Raw genomic sequence first — 26545 nt, forward strand, 5'->3', positions numbered from 1 at the left:
CCGTGTCCTCCTGAACTCCCCTCCTCATTTTAATAATTAGGGCATCAAAAAAGTCTTTATTTAGGACGGGGGGATCTGAGTCTGTCGGGCTCTGACGGCCGCTGCGCACCTCGTGCTCCGGTTCTTCTCCGGCGCCATCTTGCTCCTCGGAGCTGATCTCAGCTAGGCGTTGCGCCGGAGCGAAGAACTTGGTGACGGGGCATTGACTCTTCCTCTGCGGCTTCCCTGCCATCTCTTCAGAGTGAGTTCTCGGGGTGGGATCGATTTTCGGGGGGTTTGGGGTGGGGAATGAGCTTATTCTATTATTTATCTTGGTGAGGGCGCCGGGAGCTCCTCCACTAGCAGACCATCGGCTGTGACGTCACCGGAAGTCTCCCACTGCCTTATTTTTCTACTTGTTCCCACAGTGTATATATAGCTGTTATAATTATAACACATAGGGAGGGGAGTGGGGCAGCCAACGTCCCCTAACCTCGGTAATTTCCCTATCTGCTTCTGCTCTGTCTCTATATTCTTTACTTTTCATTTTCCCGCCCAAACTCCCTAGCCACGCCCTCCCTCTGGCCTGCCCAATCACCGCACTCTGCCCACCATCTACTCCTCAGCTAATCACCTGACACCTGTCCCACATCTGCCTGGTAACACAAGGCTCACTATTCCGCCAAAACAGAACTAGCCCAAATCAAAACCCAGAGGTGAATGAGGGTCTTCCAGTGTCCTGTGCCCCCCACAGCTAAATACTTTTCATTCTGGGTTACAGTTACAAATACAAAATAAAGTTGGGTTTGTGTCGCCTGGACTCTGACCATAGGTTTTGGCCTCAGATTCCCATAAGAAAACCTCCCTCAGCCTGGCAATGTGTTTGTGGAGAGGTAACGCCAGCACATGTGTAACAGGAATCTCTGCCACAGAGGTGTACAAGTGTCACCATCAGTGGGAAAGGTCCCTGTGTGAGGTGGCACCACTTGTTACATCATTACCGCATATGTCATTAATAAAGGGACACTCAACCCCCTCAGGTGCATTTTCAGGTCTTCGTGTAACCTGTGAAATAGATGGTCAGCCTTTGCTGCTCTCTAGAGATATTAAAGGAACATGACATACAGTATATAAAGGTGGCTCATTAATGTCCCTCACTTGGGACGTTGGTCTGTGTCTCTGTCCTCCACCTCAGTATTCAAAGGACGTTCTTGGGCATTTGGTCGCGGCCATTTCGCCGCGACTCACCCCACCGCCGGCCACTTCGGTACTAATGTAAGTACCTAAACGCCCATACCATAAAACCCATATATCCTAAGTTCCCCTTACCCTAAAACCCCCCCACCCTAACCGCTAAAACCACTTAAATGAACCCCCTAAACAGTAATAATATTAACATTAGAAGCGGCTGGTGGCGGAGGGTCCGTCTGCGACCTAACGCCGGCGGCCAGATGGTCTCGGAAAAACTATTCTGATTCAAAGTTAAGTGTGACTACATACCGCTTCAGCATAATGAAAAAAGCACATTTTATTAGAACCAACAGCATAGAAATATAAAACATTATTAAGAACAACATTTTTCTTTAAATAAAACTACAATAAGAATGATACAAATAACCTGCATTTAAAACGTTATAACTTTTTATCCTTTTAAAATGCTTTTTCTATGCACCATAAACTAAGGTTACTTTTTATTGTGATTTAGCATAACACAGATACATGTGTGCACTTATATGTGAGCGTCTTAGTCGCTGGTTATCCCTACACATGACTGGCTTTAGAGATAGGTCTTTCCCCTGTGTGTGTCCTCTTGTGTTTCCTCAGGCTAGATAAATGACTAAATCCCTTCCCACATTCCCCACATACATGCGGTCTCTCCCCTATGTGTGTCCTCTTGTGTGTGTTCAGGGTGGATAACAAACTGAATCCCTTCCCACATTCCCCACATACATACGGTCTCTCCCCTGTGTGTGTCCTCTTGTGTATATTCAGGTGGGATAATTCACTAAACCCCTTCCCACATTCCCCACATACATGCGGTCTCTCCCCTGTGTGTGTCCTCTTGTGTGTGTTCAGGTTGGATAACACACTGAATCCCTTCCCACATTCCACACATACATGCGGTCTCTCCCCAGTGTGTGTCCTTTTGTGTTTGGTTAGATTGGATAACTGACTAAATCCCTTCCCACACTCCCCACATACATACGGTCTCTCCCCTGTGTGTGTCCTTTTGTGTATATTCAGGTGGGATAATTCACTAAATCCCTTCCCACATTCCCCACATACATGCGGTCTCTCCCCTGTGTGTGTCCTCTTGTGTATATTCAGGTGGGATAATTCACTAAATTTCTTCCCACATTCCCCACATACATGCGGTCTCTCCCCAGTGTGTGTCCTCGTGTGTGTGTTCAGGTGGGATAAATCACTAAATCCCTTCCCACACTCCCCACATACATGAGGTCTCTCCCCAGTGTGTGTCCTCTTGTGTGTGTCCAGGCTGGATAAATGACTAAATCCCTTCCCACATTCCCCACATACATGCGGTTTCTCCCCTGTGTGTGTCCTTGTGTGTGTGTTCAGGTGGGATAACTGACTAAAACCCTTCCCACACTCCCCACATACATGAGGTCTCTCCCCAGTGTGTGTCCTCTTGTGTTTCCTCAGGCTGGATAAATCACTAAATCCCTTCCCACATTCCCCACATACATGCGGTTTCTCCCCTGTGTGTGTCCTCTTGTGTGTGTTCAGGTTGTATAAGACACTGAATCCCTTCCCACATTCCTCACATACATGCGGTTTCTCCCCTGTGTGTGTCCTCATGTGTGTGTTCAGGTTGGATAACATACGGAATCCCTTCCCACATTCCCCACATACATATGGTCTCTCCCCTGTGTGTGTCCTCTTGTGTATGTTCAGGCTGAATAAATCACAAAATCCCATCCCACATTCCCCACATACATGTGGTCTCTCCCCTGTGTGTGTCCACTTGTGTGTGCCCAGCCTGTATGACACACTAAATCGCTTCCCACATACCTCACATACATAAGGTCTCTCCCCTGTGTGTGTCCTCTTGTGTTTCCTCAGGCTGGATAAGTCACAAAATCCCTTCCCACATTCCCCACATACATACGGTCTCTCCCCTGTGTGTGTCCTCTTGTGTGTGTTCAGGTTGTATAAGAAACTGAATCCCTTCCCACATTCCCCACATACATGCGGTCTCTCCCCTGTGTGTGTCCTCTTGTGTCTCCTCAGGCTGGATAACTCACTAAATCCCTTCCCACATTCCCCACATACATGCGGTCTCTCTCTGGTCTGTGTTCTCTTCTGTGCGTTCTGGTCTGATAACCAAGTCAGACTCTTCCCACTTTCTCCAAGATCTTTTCCTGAGGCAGCTGCTAATATATACCTTTTGGAATGAGAAGCAGTTACATTGTTTATTAATTGACTTGACTGGTTGAAAGATGCATTTTCTGTCATATTTATTGGAATGTTGCAAGATTGTTCTGTCTTCATCTTTTCCATGTACTCATTTGGGTGTTTGAACTTCAGATGTTTGAGAAGGTAATCCTCACTGCTGAAAGCAACCTTGCAGTGTTGGCATGGGTGGATTATTGGTGCTTGTCTTTGTACTAGACGAGACAAAAAAAATACATAATTCGAAAATTGGGTGAAATTAGGCATTAGTTATCAAAAAAAGTGTGTGCCCGCCAAGCACACACATTTTAAGTGAAACTTCGGCATCCTTTTTACAGAAATTGTATTTGTGATGGGGATGTTGTATTTAAAATCCATACACAATTTCAGTGAGAAAATCCATTATTTTTGGCGCAGCAACGCTGATTCATTGCATGGTAATAAGGTACGTCTTTTATGGGCGGTAATATGGCATTTTTGATTACTGCATAAGAATACAGGAAGTAAAGATATTTTGAAGGAACTCAAAGATATTAGAATAGAATTAAATCTGTTACTTACCTCCCAGGCTGAAAAGTCATTAAGTTGGTCAAAGAGGACATTTTATGAGAAAGCAAACAAGCCAGGTACCTTGTTAGCAAATAAATTGAGGAACAAACGGTCGAATTATGGTATACAGGCTATCAAATTGAAGTCAGGCACAGTGACTTCGAACCCCAAATGAACTGTGGAGGAATTCAAACAATATTATGAGGGTCTATATAATGGGGAAAAGGTGAGCCGTAATAACAGCAAAAGTCAAGCTCTGAAAGAGTTTCTAGCAGACTCACATTTAGTAAACTAGGAAAGAAAGGATCCCTTTGTGTGGCACTAGAGAGACACCCTAAATTAAAATATTAAATCTTTATTAGGATCAACTAAAAATATAACTGTTTGGACACCACAAATATTGAACAAAACACAGATAAAAACAATTAAAAATAAACCGAAAGAGGTGTGGGTAAGTGTAGCTAATCTAACTAGTTGTGCAATGGTTTATAATATAACAGACAACTAGATAATCTAAACACTTAATATAAAGATGGTATTTGACAATGTAACCATCCACTATCCTGAAGTAAATGACTTGCAGGATATTGCAGCAATACCTGATGGCTAGTAGGTAAGTGAATCTCGTTAATTGATGTCTAGGGTGTAGCCCGTGATGTAAGGAGGAACCCTGTAGAGCAGGCCTGCACAACTTGTAAAGCGAGAAGGGCCGAACTACTCCAAGGAAAACAGATTTGGGCCGCACCGGTAAAATCATCATCATCATTACATCTCCCCCATCATCTCTCATCATCATCATCATCCTCCTCCTATCTCCTCCAGCACCCCTCATCAATCTCCCCCAGCACCCCTCATCATCCTCATATATCTGCCCAGCACCCCTCATCATCTTCATATATCTCCCTCAGCACCCCTCATCCTATTTCCCCCTGCACCCCTCATCATCAACCTTTGTGAGACTCACCCTCTCTCACACCACATCTCTCTCCCCCTCACCCATACACAATACTCCCCCTCCACATGACACAATACCCCCATGCAGACCACAAACATTCCACCCTCCTGCAGACCACACACATCCCACCCCCCTGCACATCAACCCCCCTGCACCTCACCTCCCCACACTACACCCCCCCTGAACCTCACCTTCCCCCCATCCCCTGCACCTCATTTTCTCCCCATGCACCTCACCTTTACCCCTCCCCTGCATCACATCTTCCCCCCCATCCTGCATCACACCTTCCCCCCCTCCCCTGCATCTCACCTTACTCTCCCCCCTCACCTGCATCTCACCTTCCCCCCTCCCCTGCATCTCACTACCTGCATCTCCCCTGCATCTCAACTACCCCCCCTACCCTGCATCTCACCTTACCCTCCCCCCTCTCCTGCATCACACTTTCCCCCCTCCCCTGCATCACACCTTCCCCCTCCCCTGCATCTCACCTTCCCATCCTCCCCTGCATCTCAACTACCCCCCTCCCCTGCATCTCACCTTCCCCTCCTCCCCTGCATCTCAACTACCCCCCCTCACCTGCATCACAACTTCCCCCCTCCATCACAGCTTCCCCCCCTCCCCTGCATCACAGCTTCCCCCCCTCCCCTGCATTGCAGCTTCCCCCCCTCCCCTGCATTGCAGCTTCCCCCCTCCCCTGCATCACAGCTTCCTCCCCTCCCCTGCATCACACCTTCCCCCCCTCCATCACAGCTTCCCCCCCCCTGCATCACAGCTCCCCCCCCCTCCCCTGCATCACAGCTTCCCCCCCTCCCCTGCATCTCACCTTACTCTCCCCCCTCACCTCACGGCGGCAGAGCAGGCAGGACAACAATGCTCACAAGCAGCGGGCACAGGAAGTGCCACACGCATAAAGCGTGCAGTCCTGAGAGCAGGCTCGAGGAGGAGGTGGAGAGCGGGCTCTCGGGGGGGAAAGTGGGCTCGTGGGGGGAAGAGCAGGCTTGTGAGGGAGGACGGGAAAAGCCACCGCGGGCCGCACAATGAGTGCAGGCAGCCCGCATGCGGCCCGCGTGTTGTGCAGGCCTCCTGTAGAGGGACCCCTTGCCACCAAACTGCTTGTATTTACAGCTGTTTGGTCAGACTGAGTACAAAGCAGACGCAACAGAGCAGCCACATAGGTACTACTGAGAGACGCTATAATGAAATGACATTGAGAGCTAAACAAATCAGGTATATTGACAGGATATTGCAGAAATACCTGATGGTTAGTAAGTGAAGCTCGTTGATGTCTAGGGTGCAGCCCGTAATGTAAGAAGGAACCCTGTAGAGGGACCCCTAACCACCAAACTGCTTGTATTTACAGCTGTTTGGCCAGACTGAGTACACCGTGTGCTGCCCTGCAAAACGCAACAGAGCAGCCACATAGGTACTACTGAGACACGCTAGAATGAGATGACATTGAGAGCTAAACTAATCAGGTATAGCATAACCTGGGGTCAGAGTGCTGTTGCTGCCCACGGAGGCAGTCTACGAGGCACTTGGACCAGGAGCGAGCCCACACCTCTCCGATGAGCCAGCGTCACGAAGGAGGTGACGTCAGACGTACTCTACGTATTTTTCACCGTTCGTGGCTTCATCGGGGACGGGTTCCAAGGGCCCGCTCTAGTATGACGCGCTAACGCGCTGCCCTCCTTTGAGGTGCTGACGCTCTCCCCCTCTCACTCCCCCCCCGAGCCCGCTCCTGACACGCTAACGTGCTTCCCCCTCTGAGCCCGCTCCAGCACCAGCAGTTACAGCACTAAGGCACTGATGCGCTCTCCCCCATCATCAAGGCTGAGGCCTGCCGCCGTCGCTTCTTCCCCCGCTGCCGCAGCTGCCACAATCAGGTAGGCATGGGGAGGAGGGGGTTGATGATGAGGGAGACTGAAAGGGACAGGGGGAGATGAAGGGAGCTGGGGGAGATGAAGGGAGCTGGGGGAGATGAAGGGTGCTGGGGGAGATGAAGGGTGCTGGGGGAGTTGAAGGGTGCTGGGGGAGTTGAAGGGTGCTGGGGGAGATGAAGGGTGCTGGGGGAGTTGAAGGGTGCTGGGGGAGATGAAGGGTGCTGGGGGAGATGAACGGTGCTGGGACATATGAAGGGTGCTGGGGGATATGAAGGGTGCTGGGGGAGTTGAAAGGTGCTGGGGGAGATGAAGGGTGCTGGAGATGAAGGGTGCTGGGGGAGATGAAGGAAGTTGAAGGGTGCTGATGGAGTTGAAGGGTGCTGAGGGAGTTGAAGGGTGCTGAGGGAGTTGAAGGGTGCTGAGGGAGTTGAAGGGTGCCGAGGGAGTTGAAGGGTGCTGGGGGAGATGATGAAGGGTGCTGGGGGAGATGATGAAGGGTGCTGGGAGAGATGAAGGGTGCTGGGGGAGATGAAGGGTGCTGGGGAGATGAAGGGTGCTGGGGGAGATGATGAAGGGTGCTGGGGGAGATGATGAAGGGTGCTGGGGGAGATGAAGGGTGCTGGGGGAGATGATGAAGGGTGCTGGGGGAGATGATGAAGAGTGCTGGGAGAGATGATGAAGGGTGCTGGGAGAGATGATGAAGGGTGCTGGGAGAGATGATGAAGGGTACTGGGGAGATGATGAAGGGTGCTGGGGGAGATGATGAAGGGTGCTGGGGGAGATGATGAAGGGTGCTGGGGGAGATGATGAAGGGTGCTGGGGGAGATGATGAAGGGTGCTGGGGGAGATGATGAAGGGTGCTGGGGGAGATGAGGAAGGGTGCTGGGGGAGATGAGGAAGGGTGCTGGGGGAGATGATGTTTTGTGCATTTTTTGTATGTCTGCGGTCTCACCAAATAAACCCCATTTTATTCAACAATGTTGTCCTGCCTAGTGGATTGATCCAAGAAGGTATAAAAAGTGTTAAAAGTGCTGGTCTTCCGTGACAGGCTTTTAAAAAAAGAAATGTATAAATTGAATAATAAATGCTATTTTACCCGTGCGGCCCAAATCTGTTTTCTTTGGAGTAGTTCGGCCCTTCTCACTTTACAAGTTGTGCAGGCCTGCTCTACAGGGTTCCTCCTTACATCAAGGGCTACACCCTAGACCTCAATTAACGAGCTTCACTTACCTACTAGCCAACAGGTATTGCTGCAATATCCTGCAAGTCATTTACTTCAGGATAGTGGATGGTTACATTGTCAAATACCATCTTGATATTAAGTGTACAGATTATCTAGTTGTCTGTTATATTATAAACCACTGCACAACTAGTTAGATTAGCTACACTTACCCACACCTCTTCGGTTTATTTTTAATTGTTTTTATCTGTATTTTGTTCAATATTTGTAGTGCCACACAAAAGGATCCTTTCTTTCCTAGTTTACAAATTGTCTCTACTTCCCTGTGAGCACCGCCCTCCCTACACTGTTTGGCTATAATTTATTCCATATTTGGTTATCACAGCTTGAAGTATCTGGCCCTTTGACTCAAGTCAGGTTTAGTGATATTAAGTTCTAGTTGACCGTAATGGTGTATATAGACCTATCACTATTTGCAATTTAACATCAGAAATAAGACAATAGAGATTTAAAAACCACGTAACACACATATTCCTGATTACCTTGTGCTGGCGCGTTACTTTTCCATAGCGCACCCCCTTGATACCAAGCTCTTTCCCATATTCATCTCCAAACCAGGAGCTGTATGTGTGGGGGGGAGGTCTGTGCAGGTTCTGTAGTAGATTTTCCTGTGGTACTCGAACGCCGCAAGGTTCTGTTCTTACTCATTTCTCGCACAATTTACAAACCTAAAATTGGGACAGTTAGTGAGGTCTCAAAGTAATGTCTATTTTATAAAGGAAGAGCTGAAAAAAGATACAAGTTGATAATAATGTCACTTGTCTTTTCTTTCTTCTCTACAGTTTTTGAGAACAGAAGTTAATGGAGAGCAATGTATATACAATGGCTCACTTGTATGTACCCACAGTTTGATTGGAATGGGAGCCACAGGCCACACCAGTGACTACTTTCTTATTACTTAAAAAATAAATAAAAACACAGTTGTAATTAAAAAGTCCCTGACACAATGACACAAAGGTGAGTTTTCGTCCGGTGGAACTATACAGAAAGTGGGGTTGATGTAACAAGGTGTTGTAGCAGGAATGTGTTCCATTAGCAACCTGAGCTTATAACATGCCCTGGGCTGATTTGGAAACTGGACTATAGAAAAAGCCTTGAGCCACATTCTAATGAGGTAACAATGTCGGTTTGGGTTTGAACCGCCCTCCCCCCCATGCACATCCCATCGCTCCACATAGACCACAGATCGCGGACCCGTACACGCGCCACCATGCGCGCCTCTGTCGCGGGTTCCTGCAGCCCAGAAATCTGTGGTCAAGCTGCAGGAGTAGGGTCGCGGCAGACAGTTGCGGGTGCCGTCCCCCCCCCCTTTTTATTATTATACTCTGTTGACCTGTGTGCGGAGAGCGGGGACCGGAGAGGGGGGGGGGGGGGGCTGTGTAGACAAACATAAAAGAAAAGCATAATTGTGTGTGTGTGTGTGGCTGGAGCAGGGAGCTGCCGAATCTCTGTTCACTTTCAGCAGCCAATGCATTGATTGGCTGCTGAAACTGACGTCACGCTGCTGCAGCCAGAGATCAGTTTCAAAAGACTCCCGCGACTGCAGCAGCTTGATGCCGTACTTTGCAGTCAATGGTAGTTTCAATACTGAACACTACCATTGGCCTCCAGGAGTCTGTGACGAACGCGCAAGCGGGGCCTAAGGCTACATACGGGAAGCAATGGTGCTGAACAAGGCTGTGAGCAGAAGACAGCAGTGAGGGGAGAGGTGCAAAGAGCTGCTGTGATCACATGCTCATTCCCCTTTACTTGAGTGGCGGTTAAAGTGCAATTGGGGCTATTGCACTTCAGTGAATCTAGTGTTTGGTAAACAGATGAGGCAAAGTGGATAAGGTAAAATAACCCCCTGCAGATCAGTACCTGGGAGGAAAATAAAGGGTGTGGGAGGAAGGGGGATACAGAACACAAACAGCAATAGAAACACAGTAAGAGAAACCATGCGAGACGGGTAACTCTTCTCTTGAGGGGATATAAGGGAAATAATTTGACAAGCTGTTTGGGGGATAAATAAAATGAATATTTCTGTTTCTTCAGTAGTTTCGGGAGGTTTTGCAATCATTTGGAAAGACAATAAGTGATGGTAATGGTCACAGAGTAATAGTCTGGAGAATATAGATTTCGCATTAGCTGCCCAGTAAACTAGGTAAAGTAGTGTAGGTGACAGCAACCAAAGTTATCCGTAATGTCAACAGCTGCCTCTGGTTAAATAAGGCTTTGATAAGTGTGATCCTGTGTTCCAAAGACGGGGAAAGACTTGTGTGGGGTGAGAGGAAAAGGAGCGCTTAGGATAGCTAGCAAGGAGAAAAGGCTGATTGTACAATCTCTTATGGGTTTGTAATCTCAGGATTTATTTAGACTGAAGCAGAGTAGGAAAATGGTATTTAAAGGGCAGTCCCTCCTAGGAAGAACATGACCCAACAACAATGGCATATTTAATAGGTTAAATGTAGAGAATTGTCAAGTTAAAAAACTTGTTTAGCAAATAAAGAAAATAACACTTCCATAGAAACCAAAGTAATTATTATGCCCTCATTAGTCAAACACATACAAGTTCCAGGAGAAATACAGAACAGGATTTCTTTCACAATACACAAATAAGTAAAAGTTATTTTAACCCTTTGAGTGACAGAGGGGTCATGTGATCGCTCCCTCACTGGTGACAGAACGGACGGGGAGAACCCCTCCCTTCTATCCCACATAGTGATAGATACGTCCTGCCCTGCACAGGAGCACAGAATGACATCTCCCCTAGGGAAACCAGCAGGATTACTATGACGTAGCTATTACATCATGGGGCCAGAAGGGATGGCATAACAGCTACATCAAAAGGGCACACAAAGGGTTGAATGGTGATTTCATCCTTTTCAAGGAAGTCATGTACTCCAAGTGATTTCATGTTTTCCCGCCGCTAGGTTGGATTTAAAGCAGCAGTTCAAGCTGCCTTTATATAAAATATATATATACATACAGTGGTTGACAAATCACCAAAAAATCTACTCGCCACACAAAAAAATCTACTCGCCACCTAGTACCAAACGTGTGCTGCTTGGGCCAATATTTACTCGCCCGGGGGTTAAATCCACTCGCCCGGGGCGAGCAAATGTATAGGTTTGTCGAACACTGTATGTATATATATATATATATATATATATATATATATATATATATATATATATATATATATATATATTGTGACAGGGTCATTGACTCAGTATATGTTAATAGGAGATGGCAGTATGCATGCTTTCCAGTAGACAAGGGGTTAACCCAGCTTGTTAAGCAGACCACAGGTGATTCAAATTAAGCTAGTTCACCTGCTTTAAAACAGGAAGAGGAAATGCCTCTGGGGCGGCAGTCTCTCTCTCTGAGGTGCAGAGAGAAGACAGAGGAGTGTTGACAGACAGACACAAGCTGCTCAGATTGACCCTGTCCCAAGGGGGGAGAATAAAGCTCCCAGGTAAGGAGCCAACTGCTATTGCTGAACCTTGTTGGGCTGGAGTAGGTTAGCTAGCCAGCCAGGTAGTTAGCCTGCACTTTTTTGTTTAGTCAGTGCCCCGACCGGGGTTAGGCTTTTTGTTTACGTTTCAATTTAAAGGGACAGTGTACCCATTGTTTTAGTTACCTTTTTTTGGACAAATAAATCCACCAGCACTATTTCACCAGAAAAGTCGTGTTGTCTCCTCACTTACCACGACCATCCTGCCACAATATATATATATATATATATATATATATATATATATATATATATATATATATACACACACACACACACACACACACACACACACACACACACAGGATATATATATGTTTCCCTTCAATATGCGCATCAATTCAATTCCAAAACTGGCAAGTGATTAGCTAAGTTGCCGATCGTCCGTTCTACTGTGATCAATTGGCGAAGATTCAGCTCGAGGTGTCACTAAATCACTCTGTAATGAGTCAATGGAACATATTTATATTGATATGCGTTCCACTGACGTGTGCTTGCTCCCGAGCCCTGGTCCTGTCTCGTGGGGCTTTTCCAGCAGCAGCAGAATCTGCCTGTCGCAGTAAGTATTGTGACTTGAACTAAACTGGTTCCTGGGGTAAGATCAGCCTCTACTATTAATCCAGATATATGTGGGTGGATATACTAGATACAAATGAAATAGCATGAAAGTGATAGGGAAATAATCTATAGATGTACTCACACGGCCATGTGTGGTACTAGGATTAAACAGTTATTGGGTTAATGACATTAATTAAGTCAGCCCTATATAAGTATGTATTCCCAGGTCTTCTGCATGAACCGGACAAAGGATTACTAGATCCGAAACGCGTTGTTCATGCAGAGACCTGGACCGGAAGAGTTGTCTGACTGCGTGAGGACACCGTAACAGGCGCCAGCGTCTAGGGATTGCAGTCCTGTGTACCGGGAGCACACTGCACCAGAGAACGTGAGGCTGGCGTCGTGGTCCTGGAGCAGCTATCCATATGCGAGTTCTAATGTTACACACTTATCTTTAATAAATCCTTTTTAAACCTGTGTGTGTGGCGCTGTCTCGCATTGTATGTGCACAGAGAGGCTACTACAGAAAGACAGAGGGGAAAGAAGTGTGACCCGCTGTAGAGAAGGAGCAGCACAAAGATACCTATAGAAACTCCTAGTACCACACATGGCCGTGTGAGTACATCTATAGATTATTTCCCTATCACTTTCATGCTATTTCATTTGTGTATTACGGTCTAATATTTTATTTGAGTTTTGTTTGCGCACCCCTATTTTTTTCTTCATATACTTATACACATCGAGGATGTGGGAAGATTCTCTCATTGGGGCTGAGCAGCATACGCAGATTGTTTGTATTGGTTTGGTATATTTTATACTCCATTTATCTATTCATTCACCTGTGTTTGTGTGTGAGTGCTGTGCGAAGGGAGCGCCCCAGTTTATTTTTATCGGATATATCAGAGACACAGGTTTAAACCTCTGTCACTCTGGCCCACCACTGCTATGGATTCTACTATTCTGTTTATCCCTACTCCATTATTATTAAAAAAAAGTGTGTATGTGTGTGCCGAGCATGCGCATTTTAAGTTAAACCTCTGTCTTTTGTCACAGAAATTGCATTTGTGATAGTGATGTTTTTTAGTATCAAACTTTTTTTATTGGCATAAATACTTACAGATATGGGTACAGTATAGTCATCGGCACATGACTACATAACTTCAGTTGAAACAATTTGGTGTTAGCCAATAGAATTTTTCTGTTTAGGGGTGAGGTTAGAGAGGGGGGGGGAATGGGGGGGCGAGGAGAGAGGAGGGGTAGACAAACAGTGGGGAGGGGGTGAAGGGCAGGGAGAGGGGGGCTGGAGTGGGCAAGAGGGGCTTGGAAGAGGGGGGGATCCCTGTGGCTCTCCATCACCACCTCCGTTCACGCTATAATCTCGTCCCTTCTGTTTTAAAGTAGGCCCAGGCCCTGGGGTCCTATCCAGGGATCCCAAGTATTCCAAACTGCGGCATTTGTTTGTGTAGCATGGCAGTTAGCTTATCCATTGACATTACTTCGTCTATCCGCCTAATGACCGTGTTTCTCGCAGGGGCTTTAATCTGCTTCCAGGCTGCCGCTATTGAGCATCTAGCCACCGTCAGAATTGCAGAGACCAATCTGCTCATCGGCAGAGGCAGGTCGTCAAATGGTTTGTTCAGCACCAGGGTCAGTGGGTCCAGGGGAAAGGGGATCACCGTTGTCTCGTATAGTAACATCTGGATCTTTGCCCAGAACCTCTGTATCTCTGGACATGACCACCAAATATGGGCCATGCCTCCCTTTTGACCACATCCCTTCCAGCACAAGTCAGGTGTGCCGGGGAAGATCTGGCTCAGTCTAACCGGGGTCAGGTACCACTGGAATAGAATTTTGTAGATATCCTCTTTTGTTACTGTGCAGATTGAGGTTTTTGCCGCCATCTCCCAGATGTCCTCCCACTCGTCTTTCTCCATTTGAATATTGAGGTCCTCGGACCATTTTTGCATGTAGTGGTGGGTCGGGGGTTCTGATGCTGACTCTACGCCCTTATAAATCTCAGATATTAGTCCTCTTTGATACCTGCTTTTACTGCATAGAGATTCGAATCTGGTGGGTGGGGGGAATTTGGAGTTCTCTGAGAGAGAGAGCAGAAAATGTCTGATTTGTAGGAATTTGAACAAATGGAGATTTTGTGATTGGTATTTGTCTCTTAATTCCTGGAAGGATAGGATCTCTCCATTCTTCAGCAGATCGGCAACCAGTCTTATTCCAAGACCCTGAAATTGGTCAAATTGCTTTTTAGAACACCTGGGCGGGAAGTTCGGGTTTCCAAAGATAGGGGTGATATGAGACGGGCTAGTTAGCAGGCCATATTTCCCTTTATTTTTGAGCCATGTGTCCCACGTGCATCTCATTGCTCCTAGCTCAAACCTCCTCGGTCCTTCTTCCTTTCCTCCCTGGGGTCACATCAGGACCTGAAGTGTGGATGGGGCTGCGTAATGTGATTCTATCTCGAGCCAGCATGTGGAGGCCGGGTCGCAATTCCAAACTACAACCTGCTCAGCTGGGCTGCGAGATAGTACCTGACCACATCGGGAACGCCCAGACCCCCCCTCGTTTTTGATGAAAGCGTGACCGATCTGGGAACCCTCGGTCTTCTATCGTTCCAAATAAATTGGAACATAAGGGCCTGTATATTTTTTAGGGCTGCTAATGGGACAACTAAGGGGAGTGTTTGAAAGAAATAGAGCAGCCTTGGGAGGACATTCATTTTGATCGAGACTATTCTCCCAAACCATGATATTTGGAGTTTTTTCCAAGACTCTAAGTCTTTTTTAATCTGGTCAAATAGTGGGAGATAATTGTATTGATAAAGGGAGGTCGAGATTCTTACCCCGAGGTATTTGATATAGGTGGTTCTCCACTTATATTTATAATTGGATTGCAAGAGTTTCCACGTTGTGTTTGGAAGGGATATGTTGAGTGCTTCTGACTTGTCTATGTTTATTCTATAGTCAGACACCGTACTAAACTGGTGAAGTATCTTTTGTATGTTGAGGGTGATGTGGGGGTCAGCGAGGGTCAGTATCACGTCATCCGCGAAAAGAGAAATTTTGTATTCTTTTTCGGAGACGTTAATCCCCTTGATGCTCTTTTCTTTCCTTATTTTGGATGCAAGGGGTTCAATTGTTAGGGAAAATAGTAACGGGGAAAGTGGGCAGCCCTGTCTAGTCCCATTTCTGATTGCAATTGCGGAGAGACCGCCTGAGATTTTCACATATGCTGTAGGGTTTTGGTAGAGGGCTCTGACCCCCTCTAGATAAGGACCACAAAAACCAAACTTCAGCATTGTTTGATCTAGGAAGGACCATTTGATTCTGTCGAACGCTTTTTCCGCGTCGAGGCTCAGAATCATTGCTTTGGTACCTGTGAGATGCACGTGGTCATTAATATCCACAATTTTGCGGGTGTTGTCAGAGGCCTGTCTTCCTGACACAAAACCTACTTGATCTGCGTGAATGAGTCGGGGGAGAATCGGGTTGAGCCTGTTTTCTAGGATCTTGCTGTAGATTTTGAGATCGGAGTTTAGTAGGGATATTGGTCTGTAATTACCACAAAGGAGTGGGTCTCTTCCCTCTTTGTGGATTATACCTAAATTTGCTGCGGTAATGGTGGCGGGGATTGGTTCTCCTTGTAGGAAGGAGTTGAACATATCGAGTAGGTAAGGGGACAGAGTCAGCATAAATGTTTTATAGTAGGTGTTGGAGAATCCGCCCGGGCCAGGTGTTTTGGCTTGCTTGAGGGAGCCTATGGCTTCGGTTAGTTCTTCTAGGGTGATGTTTTTATTTAGCTTTTCTATTTCTACATTTGAAAGGGAGGGGAGATTACAATGCTCAAGGTATTTTGAGATCTTCCCTGTAGATATCGGGCTTTGGTCTGGTGGGTGGAGGTTATACAGGTCCGAGAAGTAATCGGCAAATTCCTGTGCTATTTCTTTTTCTACATACAGTATGTGACTCGCCCTGTTTTTGTGCGGGTTTTGGAGATCTGAGATTTGATCCGAATGCCTCTAAGTTTTGTGGCTTAGGCTAAGGCCCCGCTCCCTCAGTCAGCGCGCCCGCACTGCAGACAGGCGGGGCGCTGACAGACACAGACCGCGATATGCGGTCTGTAGGGAGCGGGAGCCGGAGGTGGGCGGGAGTGGCGTGGCTTGAGCGGAGGGACCCGCTACTCCCCCCCCTCCTTCCACGGGCTCGGGCTGCAGGAGGGAGCTGCTGCGGGCTGCTGTAAGGTAAGCAGCTCCCTCCCCCTTCTGCCACAAAAAACACACACACACACACTACCTTGAGTAGGAAGCTGCCTGATGACAGCTCCCGCTCCTGATTGGCTCATCAGCGTACCACGTGACGCGTCACCGCTCCGGTTCACAATTTTCTTGAATCCCCTGGCGGCTGACACGTCACAGTGCGTAGTGAGCCGTCAGCTAGGGGGGACTGGGACCGGCTCGGGAGGATTCCCCTGCTGGTGGGGAATGCTCGCGCGGCCGTCCGCGCCACCGGGCGCAGCGGGTCCCAGCCCTAAGAGATTGTCAGCTTTGTTTCCCTGTCGAAAAATGTTTGCTTTGTCCATCTCAGGGCTCTCTCCACTTCCTCTATTTGTGTTTGTTTAAGGGCTGTTCTTGTTTGGTTTAGCTGTTTTAGTGTTTTTAGTTTTTAGTGTTTTTTTTGGATGCTGTTGTTTTGTGTTGCTGCTCTAGCTGCGTAATCTTGTCTGTTAGTTCTTTTTGGAGTTTAAGTTTCTGTTGTTTCTTATAGGCTGATATTGGGATTAGATCTCCTCTAATCGAGGCCTTATGGGCCTCCCATAGCATAGCTGGGGCCAAGACGGAGCCTGCGTTAATTTGAAAAAAGGATGAAAGTTTCTGTTTTATATTTATCTCTGTCTCTGGGCAGTTAAGAAGAGAGTCATTCAACTTCCATTTGTTGGGGTTATTCTTGACAAAGGGTAGAGAGAGCGTGAGTTCTACAGGGGCGTGGTCAGACCAGGTGATTGGACCTATGTTCGAGTGACAAAGATTGTAGATACATGGGATCACCCCGGCATCCCCTCCGCAACCCCTGCAAGCCAGGCCCTTATTGTGGGAATCTCAAGGGCTTCGGAGCCCCTGGCTCCGAAAAACACACACACTATAAAATGTCAGACATAAGATTAATCACACTCAATGTAAAATGACTTAATTCAATTAAAAAAAGGAAACTAGCGCTTCAGGAATTGAAAAAAACAAAGGGGGACATCATATTTCTCCAAGAAACTCACTTTAACTCACCCGTGCCCCCGAATACATTTAAAAGTTCATTCCCTCAAGCATTCTATGCATCTTCCCCAAGTAAAAAAAAAAGGGGTAGCTATCCTAATAAGGAATAATGTCCCCTTTGCCCCCACCAAAACACAAGCGGACCCTGACGGAAGATTCCTGGTGCTCCAGGGCACTCTAGCGGGTTCACCCGTAACACTGGTAAATGTATACGCTCCCAATGACAATCAGACCCAATTTATTAAAAAAACTCCTGGATTCCCTGGAGCAGCAGGCACTCTCTTCCTTAATCATAGGAGGAGACTTCAACATGGACGCTTCACACTCACAAGATAAATCCGCAGCCCTTACAGACCCACCCACCACAACCCCAAGTACATCTTACACTATTCAATCACAAAAAAAAGCAAAAAAATTTAGGGAAATAATGCAAGAATTCTCCCTGGTTGACGATTGGAGGGCTCAGCACCAGGGTCAAAGAAATTATACCTTCTTCTCTACCCCTCATCAGTCCTATTCGAGGATCGACTATTTTCTAGGTACCAGTAACATACTCCAGGTGATGGTGAAGTTTTTAATTAAAAATCAAAACCCAATTGCAGTTCAAAAACACAAAGAAATTTGACTGCGTGTTTTAGCCATTTGCACGTCTATATTTATAGTAACTGAATTCCTTGTGTCTGTGTCAGTCAGTGTGTGTATGTCAGTAAGTGTGTGTCTCTCTGTATGTGGTGTGTATGTCTTCTCTCTCTGTCCTGACTCCCCCCGCCCCGGTGGAGCTGGGGACACGAGGGGCTCTGTCTGAGTCCCCCCCCCCCGCGAAGCTGCGGGCGTGTGTCCTTCGGCAGCCAGCTCCCCGGCGGAGGTACGGGGACATGGGGGGGTGCTCGGAAGTTCACAGGGGGGTGGGGGGATAGGCACATCATTCAGGGGCGGTGTTCGGCGCATCAGTGGGGTGTGTGTGTCAGTGTGTGTCTGTGTCAGTGTGTATGCCCAGATAAGTGTGTAATAATGCTGCTTTTGACTGTAAGCCCATAAAACTGAACCATCTTTTAACTTTCTCCTTTTCAGCTTTAACCCCTACGTTTTGGCAGAAAAATCATCTATGAAAGAAAATATCAGCATGGCAGCTCCCAGTTCTTCAGACTAATTTATAGTCATTAAATATCCTTTATGGCACCAATATAGTGCGTACATGTTGCTTCAATTTACTGTTACTTAAGTTTAATTTATGCAATTTGACTTATCCACAGTTCAGCAAGTGTGCTGAGCTGTCCCTGTGTGACTATTTTGTTATTGCTTTTCCAGGTTGCTTGGCGACGTGGCGTCATATGACCCTGCAATGACGTCAGATGTCAACCAGGAAGTACTGAGGCTGCAGTGGCTGCCCGGCTGTAAACACAGGTGATGGGTATGAGGTGATTTTGTAACCCCTGGGGCAGTGGTGGGATTCAGCCGGTTCGCCCGAAACTGGTCCTAGGATTTCTGAAGTTCGCCGAACCGGTGCTTAACAGGCTGTGGGGGATGGTATATTGAGCAAACACGGTAACTGTGGTGCTCAATAATTGTAACTAGTTCCATATGAAAAGGATGAAAAAATTATAGTTCCATAATGATGGTCCAATAAATGATGGAGTGCCCCCAATGACTATAAATAAAGCTGGAAGGGAATAGTGACTAGTGGAGTCTGCTTGACATCCACAACAATGAACACTATAGTGAATATCCAACCAGCTATACTAAATATAAAGGACAATGTCCGTGGTATACAGGAAATGTTGAAGCACTGCGGCTATTTACCTGTGTAACCCCAGGGGCACTCTGAACATCATAGGAGTGCAATCCATCCAAGGTAAATGCAGCAAGGTAGAGATGTAGATGAAGCACAACAAAAAGAAATCCTTCTTCCGGTATCCAGAGAGGAAAAAAGGCCAGGCCACTCCAAAATTGACAAAAAAGGGGATAATTTATTGCAAGTTTACATACAGAGGGAAAAATGGGACTAGATGAACACACCTATGCGTTTCGTACACAATGTACCGTGATAAAGTACATTGTGTACAAAACGCGTAGGTACGTTCATCTAGTCCCATTTTTTCCTCTGTATGTAAACTTGCAATAAATTATCCCCTTTTTTGTCAATTTTGGAGTGGCCTGACCTTTTTTCCTCTCTGGATACCGGAAGAAGGATTTCCTTTTGCTGTGCTTCATCTACATCTCTACCTTGTGGGAGATGGTATGCGGCTGTGGGAGATGGTATGCGGCGGTGGGAGATGGTATGCGGCGGTGGGAGATGGTATGCGGCGTTGGAGACGGTATACGGCGGTGGGAGATGGGATGCGGCGGGCTTAAAGTATTAGCCAGAAAGGAATAGAGGCTGGGGCGCTCCCTTATTTATTAGGCTTGTGGTGTGGCCTGTGTTGTAATGTATAACCAAATAAGGGGTAGTGTATACTTGCCCTTGTTGTTTTCTGCAGCTAGACCTGTAGAGAAGATAAAGCCCGGAATCTTCTTGTAATGACAGTAGAATCGGTGGATCGGTCAGCGCACGGGTTTTTAGCTCACAGGATGAAAAGAGAAAATAAGGGACACGTGATTAGTGTTAAACCAGACAAAACATTAACCAATAATACAATGCGGTTGTCTAAAATGAATAAATAAAAAATGCTCGAATAAAAAATCTTTTAAAAGACTTGGCTAAAAGCTTGAATTTGGGGCTTGGATGGAAAAGCCTAAATAAAAACTACTTCATAGATTTTTCTAAAATGGATTTCTGTGGTTGGTGGTGGGGTGAGGGATGTAAAATAAAAAGTAAGGACTGTGGGGGCGGGTGATTAGCGCGCTCTTGCGCAGCCTGCTGCCAAACAGGCAAGGTGATGCTGCTTGTGCAGTACTGAACAGCCTGCTGTCTGGCAAAAATAGTAATGGTGATTTGGCAGTAATCGTTATATTTGAGTGTTGCCAGAAGCAGTGGCTTCCTCCTCCTTCTACTGGAGGTGGTATGCGGTGCTGGTTAATGAAGTAAAACGAAGTTTCTGGTGTAGGGGTGACTACCTACTCCTCCTTATGGAGGTGGTATGTAAGTGACGTCTCTCCCGGGTGCCCGATTCAAAGAAAGAAAGGGCCAAAACCGGTGAGTGGGTGAAAATACGTTTATTAAGTGCATAAAACAGCAGACAGGATAAAAACACTTACGATACAGCTTGGGGCAACAGCCCAGCTTCAGCCTGATCGTCCGATGGTGCTCCTCCGACCGGTGTATCCCCCGTGACCGCGTCCGATGGCGGGAACCGGAAGGGGAGGGCTTACCGGATGTCAACAGGCTGGCTGGGTCCTTCAGGTAATGGGCTCCGGCAGGGAACTACGCGTTTCGCAATGATGCTTCGTCAGGTTCCAGCCGGATGCCCTGGATCTTCCCTTTTTATAGGTTAAAAAGCTGGTTAATTGATTGATTACAATCACTTAGTGTTCCATACAATTACGGTATTAAAACAGCTTATACATCAATTGGTGGTCTTGTTTATTTTATACATTGATAGAAATCGGCGAATGGGGGGAAAAAAGGTGAATGCAATGTAGATGCAAAGTTTACACAGTCTTGTAAAATGAGTCAAACAGTTAATTGTGTCCATGTGGTATCACTCCTTCATATTGGATTGCCTGGAGCTTGATTGTTTCACATGTGGGTGTGCAATTAAGCACTCAAGAAAAAATACATACTTCTTTATACAAGTTCCTTAAAATGGGTGCTGTAACAGAGTTATGTTGTACTAAAGCCTTGTACTTGAATCCCCATGTAGATATACATAGCTTTATACTATGGTACAAGATGGTTTGATAGTTAAGGGGATATGTGGTAAAAAATATATATAAAATATAATTTATATTCTAATACGGAATTTGGATGAAGAAATTTGGCAGAGTGCATGTGTGGTGATTGGATCACTTCATACGTCTCTTCATTGAATTAAAAATGCTTCATAGCGTTATTAAAATATATGAAATAGTGAAATATAAAACATAATAAAAATGTATCTTAAAAAATGTATAAAAATAGGGATTTGTAACAATTAAACATATGATATCAGAATTATGTGTTTTCCGTGGTTCAATGGGAAATATTATGAATTTCAGTGATGTCTATAAGGTGTATGAGATGTATGAAGTGATCCAATCACCACACATGCACTCTGACAAATTTCTTCATCCAAATTCCGTATTAGAATATAAATTATATTTTATATATATTTTTTACCACATATCCCCTTAACTATCAAACCATCTTCTACCATAGTATAAAGCTATGTATATCTACATGGGGATTCAAGTACAAGGCTTTAGTACAACATAACTCTGTTACAGCACCCATTTTAAGGAACTTGTATAAAGAAGTATGTATTTTTTCTTGAGTGCTTAATTGCACACCCACATGTGAAACAATCAAGCTCCAGGCAATCCAATATGAAGGAGTGATACCACATGGACACAATTAACTGTTTGACTCATTTTACAAGACTGCGTAAACTTTGCATCTACATTGCATTCACCTTTTTTCCCCCCATTCGCCGATTTCTATCAATGTATAAAATAAACAAGACCACCAATTGATGTATAAGCTGTTTTAATACCGTAATTGTATGGAACACTAAGTGATTGTAATCAATCAATTAACCAGCTTTTTAACCTATGAAAAGGGAAGATCCAGGGCATCCAGCAGGAACCTGATGAAGCATCATTGCGAAAAGCGTAGTTCCCTGCCGGAGCCCATTACCTGAAGGACCCAGCCAGCCTGTTGACATCCGGTAAGCCCTCCCCTTCCGGTTCCCGCCATCGGACGCGGTCACGGGGGATACACCGGTCGGAGGAGCGCCATCGGACGATCAGGCTGAAGCTGGGCTGTTGCCCAAGCTGTATCGTAAGTGTTTTTATCCTGTCTGCTGTTTTATGCACTTAATAAACGTATTTTCACCCACTCACCGGTTTTGGCCCTTTCTTTCTTTGAATCGGGCACCCGGGAGAGAAGTCACTTACATACCACCTCCATAAGGAGGAGTAGGTAGTCACCCCTACACAGAACCTTCGTTTTACTTCATTAACCAGCACCGCATACCACCTCCAGTAGAAGGAGGAGGAAGCCACTGCTTCTGGCAACACTCAAATATAACGATTACTGCCAAATCACCATTACTATTTTTGCCAGACAGCAGGCTGTTCAGTACTGCACAAGCAGCATCACCTTGCCTGTTTGGCAGCAGGCTGCGCAAGAGCGCGCTAATCACCCGCCCCCACAGTCCTTACTTTTTATTTTACATCCCTCACCCCACCACCAACCACAGAAATCCATTTAGAAAAATCTATGAAGTAGTTTTTATTTAGGCTTTTCCATCCAAGCCCCAAATTCAAGCTTTTAGCAAGTCTTTAAAAGATTTTTTATTCGAGCATTTTTTATTTATTCATTTTAGACAACCGCATTGTATTATTGGTTAATGTTTTGTCTGGTTTAACACTAATCACGTGTCCCTTATTTTCTCTTTTCATCCTGTGAGCTAAAAACCCGTGCGCTGACCGATCCACCGATTCTACTCTTAAAGTATTAGCCGGTAGTAGAATCACTGAGCAAGAGTCAAAGCAGACTGCAGGGAGATGCGCAATCTAGCAGTCTGACCCGGAACTTCTGGTGTCTGCTGCTATAGAGCGCTCCTCTCCCCGCGCTGCTCCTGCTCGGACTCAAGAGATTCAACTACCAGCTAATTCTTTAAGCCGGGGGAACCCTCCCTGTGCCTGTGTACACCCAGGTAGGCATGGAAGGGGTGGTCTGGGAGAGATGTAAAGGGGACGCAGGGAGTAGACGTGAGGGGGGGACGCGGGGAGGAGACGTGAGGGGGACGCAGGGAGGAGACGTGAGGGGGGGGCGGGAGGAGAGACGTGAGGGGGGGGCGGGAGGAGACGTGAGGGGGGGGCGGGCGGAGACGTGAGGGGGGGGCGGGAGGAGACGTGAGGGGGGGCGGGCGGAGACGTGAGGGGCGTGTGGGGGTACGTGAAGGGGATGTGGGGGTACGTTGAAGGGGGTGTGGGTGGACGCAGGGAGGAGACGTGAGGTGGACGCAGGGAGGAGACGTGAGGTGGACGCAGGGAGGAGACGTGAGGTGACGCAGGAGGAGACGTGAGGTGGACGCAGGGAGGAGACGTGAGGCGGGGGGGCGGGAGGAGACGTGAGGCGGGGGGGCGGGAGGAGACGTGAGGCGGGGGGGCGGGAGGAGACGTGAGGCGGGGGGGCGGGAGGAGACGTGAGGCGGGGGGGCGGGAGGAGACGTGAGGCGGGGGGGCGGGAGGAGACGTGAGGCGGGGGGCGGGAGGAGACGTGAGGCGGGGGGGCGGGAGGAGACGTGAGGCGGGGGGGCGGGAGGAGACGTGAGGCGGGGGGGCGGGAGGAGACGTGAGGCGGGGGGGCGGGAGAGACGTGAGGCGGGGGGGCGGGAGGAGACGTGAGGCGGGGGGCGGGAGGAGACGTGAGGCGGGGGGCGGGAGGAGACGTGAGGCGGGGGGGCGGGAGGAGACGTGAGGCGGGGGGGCGGGAGGAGACGTGAGGCGGGGGGGCGGGAGGAGACGTGAGGCGGGGGGCGGGAGGAGACGTGAGGCGGGGGGGCGGGAGGAGACGTGGGGCGGGAGGAGACGTGAGGCGACGTGGGGCGGGAGGAGACGTGAGGCGGGGGGGCGGGAGGAGACGTGAGGCGGGGGGGCGGGAGGAGACGTGAGGCGGGGGGGCGGGAGGAGACGTGAGGCGGGGGGGCGGGAGGAGACGTGAGGCGGGGGAGCGGGAGGAGACGTGAGGCGGGGGGGCGGGAGGAGACGTGAGGCGGGGGGGCGGGAGGAGACGTGAGGGGGGGGCGGGAGGAGACGTGAGGCGGGGGGGCGGGAGGAGACGTGAGGCGGGGGGGCGGGAGGAGACGTGAGGCGGGGGGGCGGGAGGAGACGTGAGGCGGGGGGGCGGGAGGAGACGTGAGGCGGGGGGGCGGGAGGAGACGTGAGGCGGGGGGGCGGGAGGAGACGTGAGGCGGCGGGGGGGCGGGAGGAGACGTGAGGCGGCGGGGGGGCGGGAGGAGACGTGAGGCGGCGGGAGGAGACGTGAGGCGGCGGGGGGGCGGGAGGAGACGTGAGACGGCAGGGGGGCGGGAGGAGACGTGAGGCGGCGGGAGGAGACGTGAGGCGGCGGGGGGGCGGGAGGAGACGTGAGGCGGCGGGGGGGCGGGAGGAGACGTGAGGCGGCGGGGGGGCGGGAGGAGACGTGAGGCGGCGGGGGGGCGGGAGGAGACGTGAGGCGGCGGGGGGCGGGAGGAGACGTGAGGCGGCGGGGGGGCGGGAGGAGACGTGAGGCGGCGGGGGGGCGGGAGGAGACGTGAGGCGGCGGGGGGGCGGGAGGAGACGTGAGCGGGCGGGGGGGCGGGAGGCGGCGGGGGGGGCGTGAGGCGGGAGGCGGCGGAGGAGACGTGAGGCGGGAGGCGGCGGGAGGAGACGTGAGGCGGCGGGGGGGCGGGGAGGAGACGTGAGGCGGCAGGGGCGGGAGGAGACGTGAGGCGCAGGGGGGGCGGGAGGAGACGTGAGGCGGCGGGGTGGCGGGAGGAGACGTGGGGGGCGGGAGGAGACGTGGGGGGGCGGGAGGAGACGTGGGGGGGCGGGAGGAGACGTGGGGGGGCGGGAGGAGACGTGGGGGGGCGGGAGGAGACGTGGGGGGGCGGGAGGAGACGTGGGGGGGCGGGGGGGGCGGGAGGAGACGTGGGGGGGCGGGGGGGGCGGGAGGAGACGTGAGCAGCGGGGGGCGGGAGGAGACGTGAGGACGGCAGGGGGGGCGGGAGGAGACGTGAGGGGGGGTGGGCGGGAGGAGACGTGAGGGGGGGTGGGCGGGAGGAGACGTGAGGGGGGGTGGGCGGGAGGAGACGTGAGGGGGGGTGGCGGGAGGAGACGTGAGGGGGGGTGGGCGGGAGGAGACGTGAGGGGGGGTGGGCGGGAGGAGACGTGAGGGGGGTGGGCGGAGGAGACGTGAGGGGGGGTGGGCGGGAGGAGACGTGAGGGGGGTGGGCGGGAGGAGACGTGAGGGGGGTGGGCGGGAGGAGACGTGAGGGGGGGTGGGCGGGAGGAGACGTGAGGGGGGGTGGGCGGGAGGAGACGTGAGGGGGGTGGGCGGGAGGAGACGTGAGGGGGGGTGGGCGGGAGGAGACGTGAGGGGGGGTGGGCTGGAGAGACGTGAGGGGGGGTGGGCTGGGAGAGACGTGAGGGGGGGTGGGCTGGGAGAGACGTGAGGGGGGGTGGGCTGGGAGAGACGTGAGGGGGGGTGGGCTGGGAGAGACGTGAGGGGGGGTGGGCTGGGAGAGACGTGAGGGTGGGTGGGCTGGGAGAGACGTGAGGGGGGGTGGGCTGGGAGAGACGTGAGGGGGGTGGGCTGGGAGAGACGTGAGGGGGGTGGGCTGGGAGAGACGTGAGGGGGGGTGGGCTGGGAGAGATTTGAGGGGTGGGGGTTGGAGAGATTGGGGGGGGCTGGGAGATGTGAGGGGGGGGGGGGCTGGGAGAGATGTGAGGGGGGGGGTCTGGGAGAGATGTGAGGGGGGGGGGTCTGGGAGAGATGTGAGGGGGGGGTCTGGGAGAGATGTGAGGGGGGGTCTGGGAGATATGTGAGAGGGGGGTCTGGGAGAGATGTGAGAGGGGGGTCTGGGAGAGATGTGAGAGGGGGGGTCTGGAAGAGATGTGAGGGGGGGTCTGGAGAGATGTGAGAGGGGGGGTCTGGAGAGATGTGAGGGGGGGGAAGGTCTGGGAGAGATCAATCTCCCCTCTGAGGGAGAACCTGTTGCTAATTTTTTTTAATCACACCACTGCCCTAGGGGTTTATATACGCGATGACATCAGACGTCAACCAGGATGTACTGAGGCTGCAGTGGCTGCCCGGCTGTAAACACAGGCGATGGGTATGAGGTGATTGTGTAACCCCTAGGGATATATATACTTGTTAGTGTCCCTATTGCAGTAAGGTGTATGGTCTGAGGAGAGGACGTGTCTGTCCTGAAACGCCACATGTTTGCATATACCTGCTCTGATGCTTTGAATACAAAGTAAGTTACTTACAGAAAAGGCTCCTGTGTGCTTCCTGCACCACTTTATTTCTTCATCTTCTCTTTCCCGGAAGTGGAGACACTGACTACATCCAGGT

General features: G+C 49.6%; 1 protein-coding gene across 2 annotated transcripts; it reads right to left on the minus strand.

Annotated features, from left to right (window-relative positions):
• Positions 1-1489: 1489 nt before the first annotated feature.
• On the minus strand, positions 1490-26545 carry LOC142466678 (uncharacterized). 2 transcript variants are annotated; one of them, XM_075571967.1, is made up of 3 exons: positions 26461-26545; positions 8500-8685; positions 1490-3608 (listed from the first exon to the last, which is right to left on the minus strand). In XM_075571967.1, exon 3 carries the CDS (start codon positions 3499-3501, stop codon positions 1741-1743), a length of 1761 nt encoding a protein of 586 aa, XP_075428082.1. In that variant the 5' UTR covers positions 3502-3608; positions 8500-8685; positions 26461-26545; the 3' UTR covers positions 1490-1740. The 2 variants fall into 2 exon arrangements, with proteins under 2 accessions (XP_075428082.1, XP_075428081.1); XM_075571966.1 differs by lacking the exon at positions 26461-26545 and adding an exon at positions 19806-21088.

The sequence above is a fragment of the Ascaphus truei genome, chromosome 15, assembly GCF_040206685.1.
Source record: "Ascaphus truei isolate aAscTru1 chromosome 15, aAscTru1.hap1, whole genome shotgun sequence".
Taxonomy (NCBI): domain Eukaryota; kingdom Metazoa; phylum Chordata; class Amphibia; order Anura; family Ascaphidae; genus Ascaphus; species Ascaphus truei.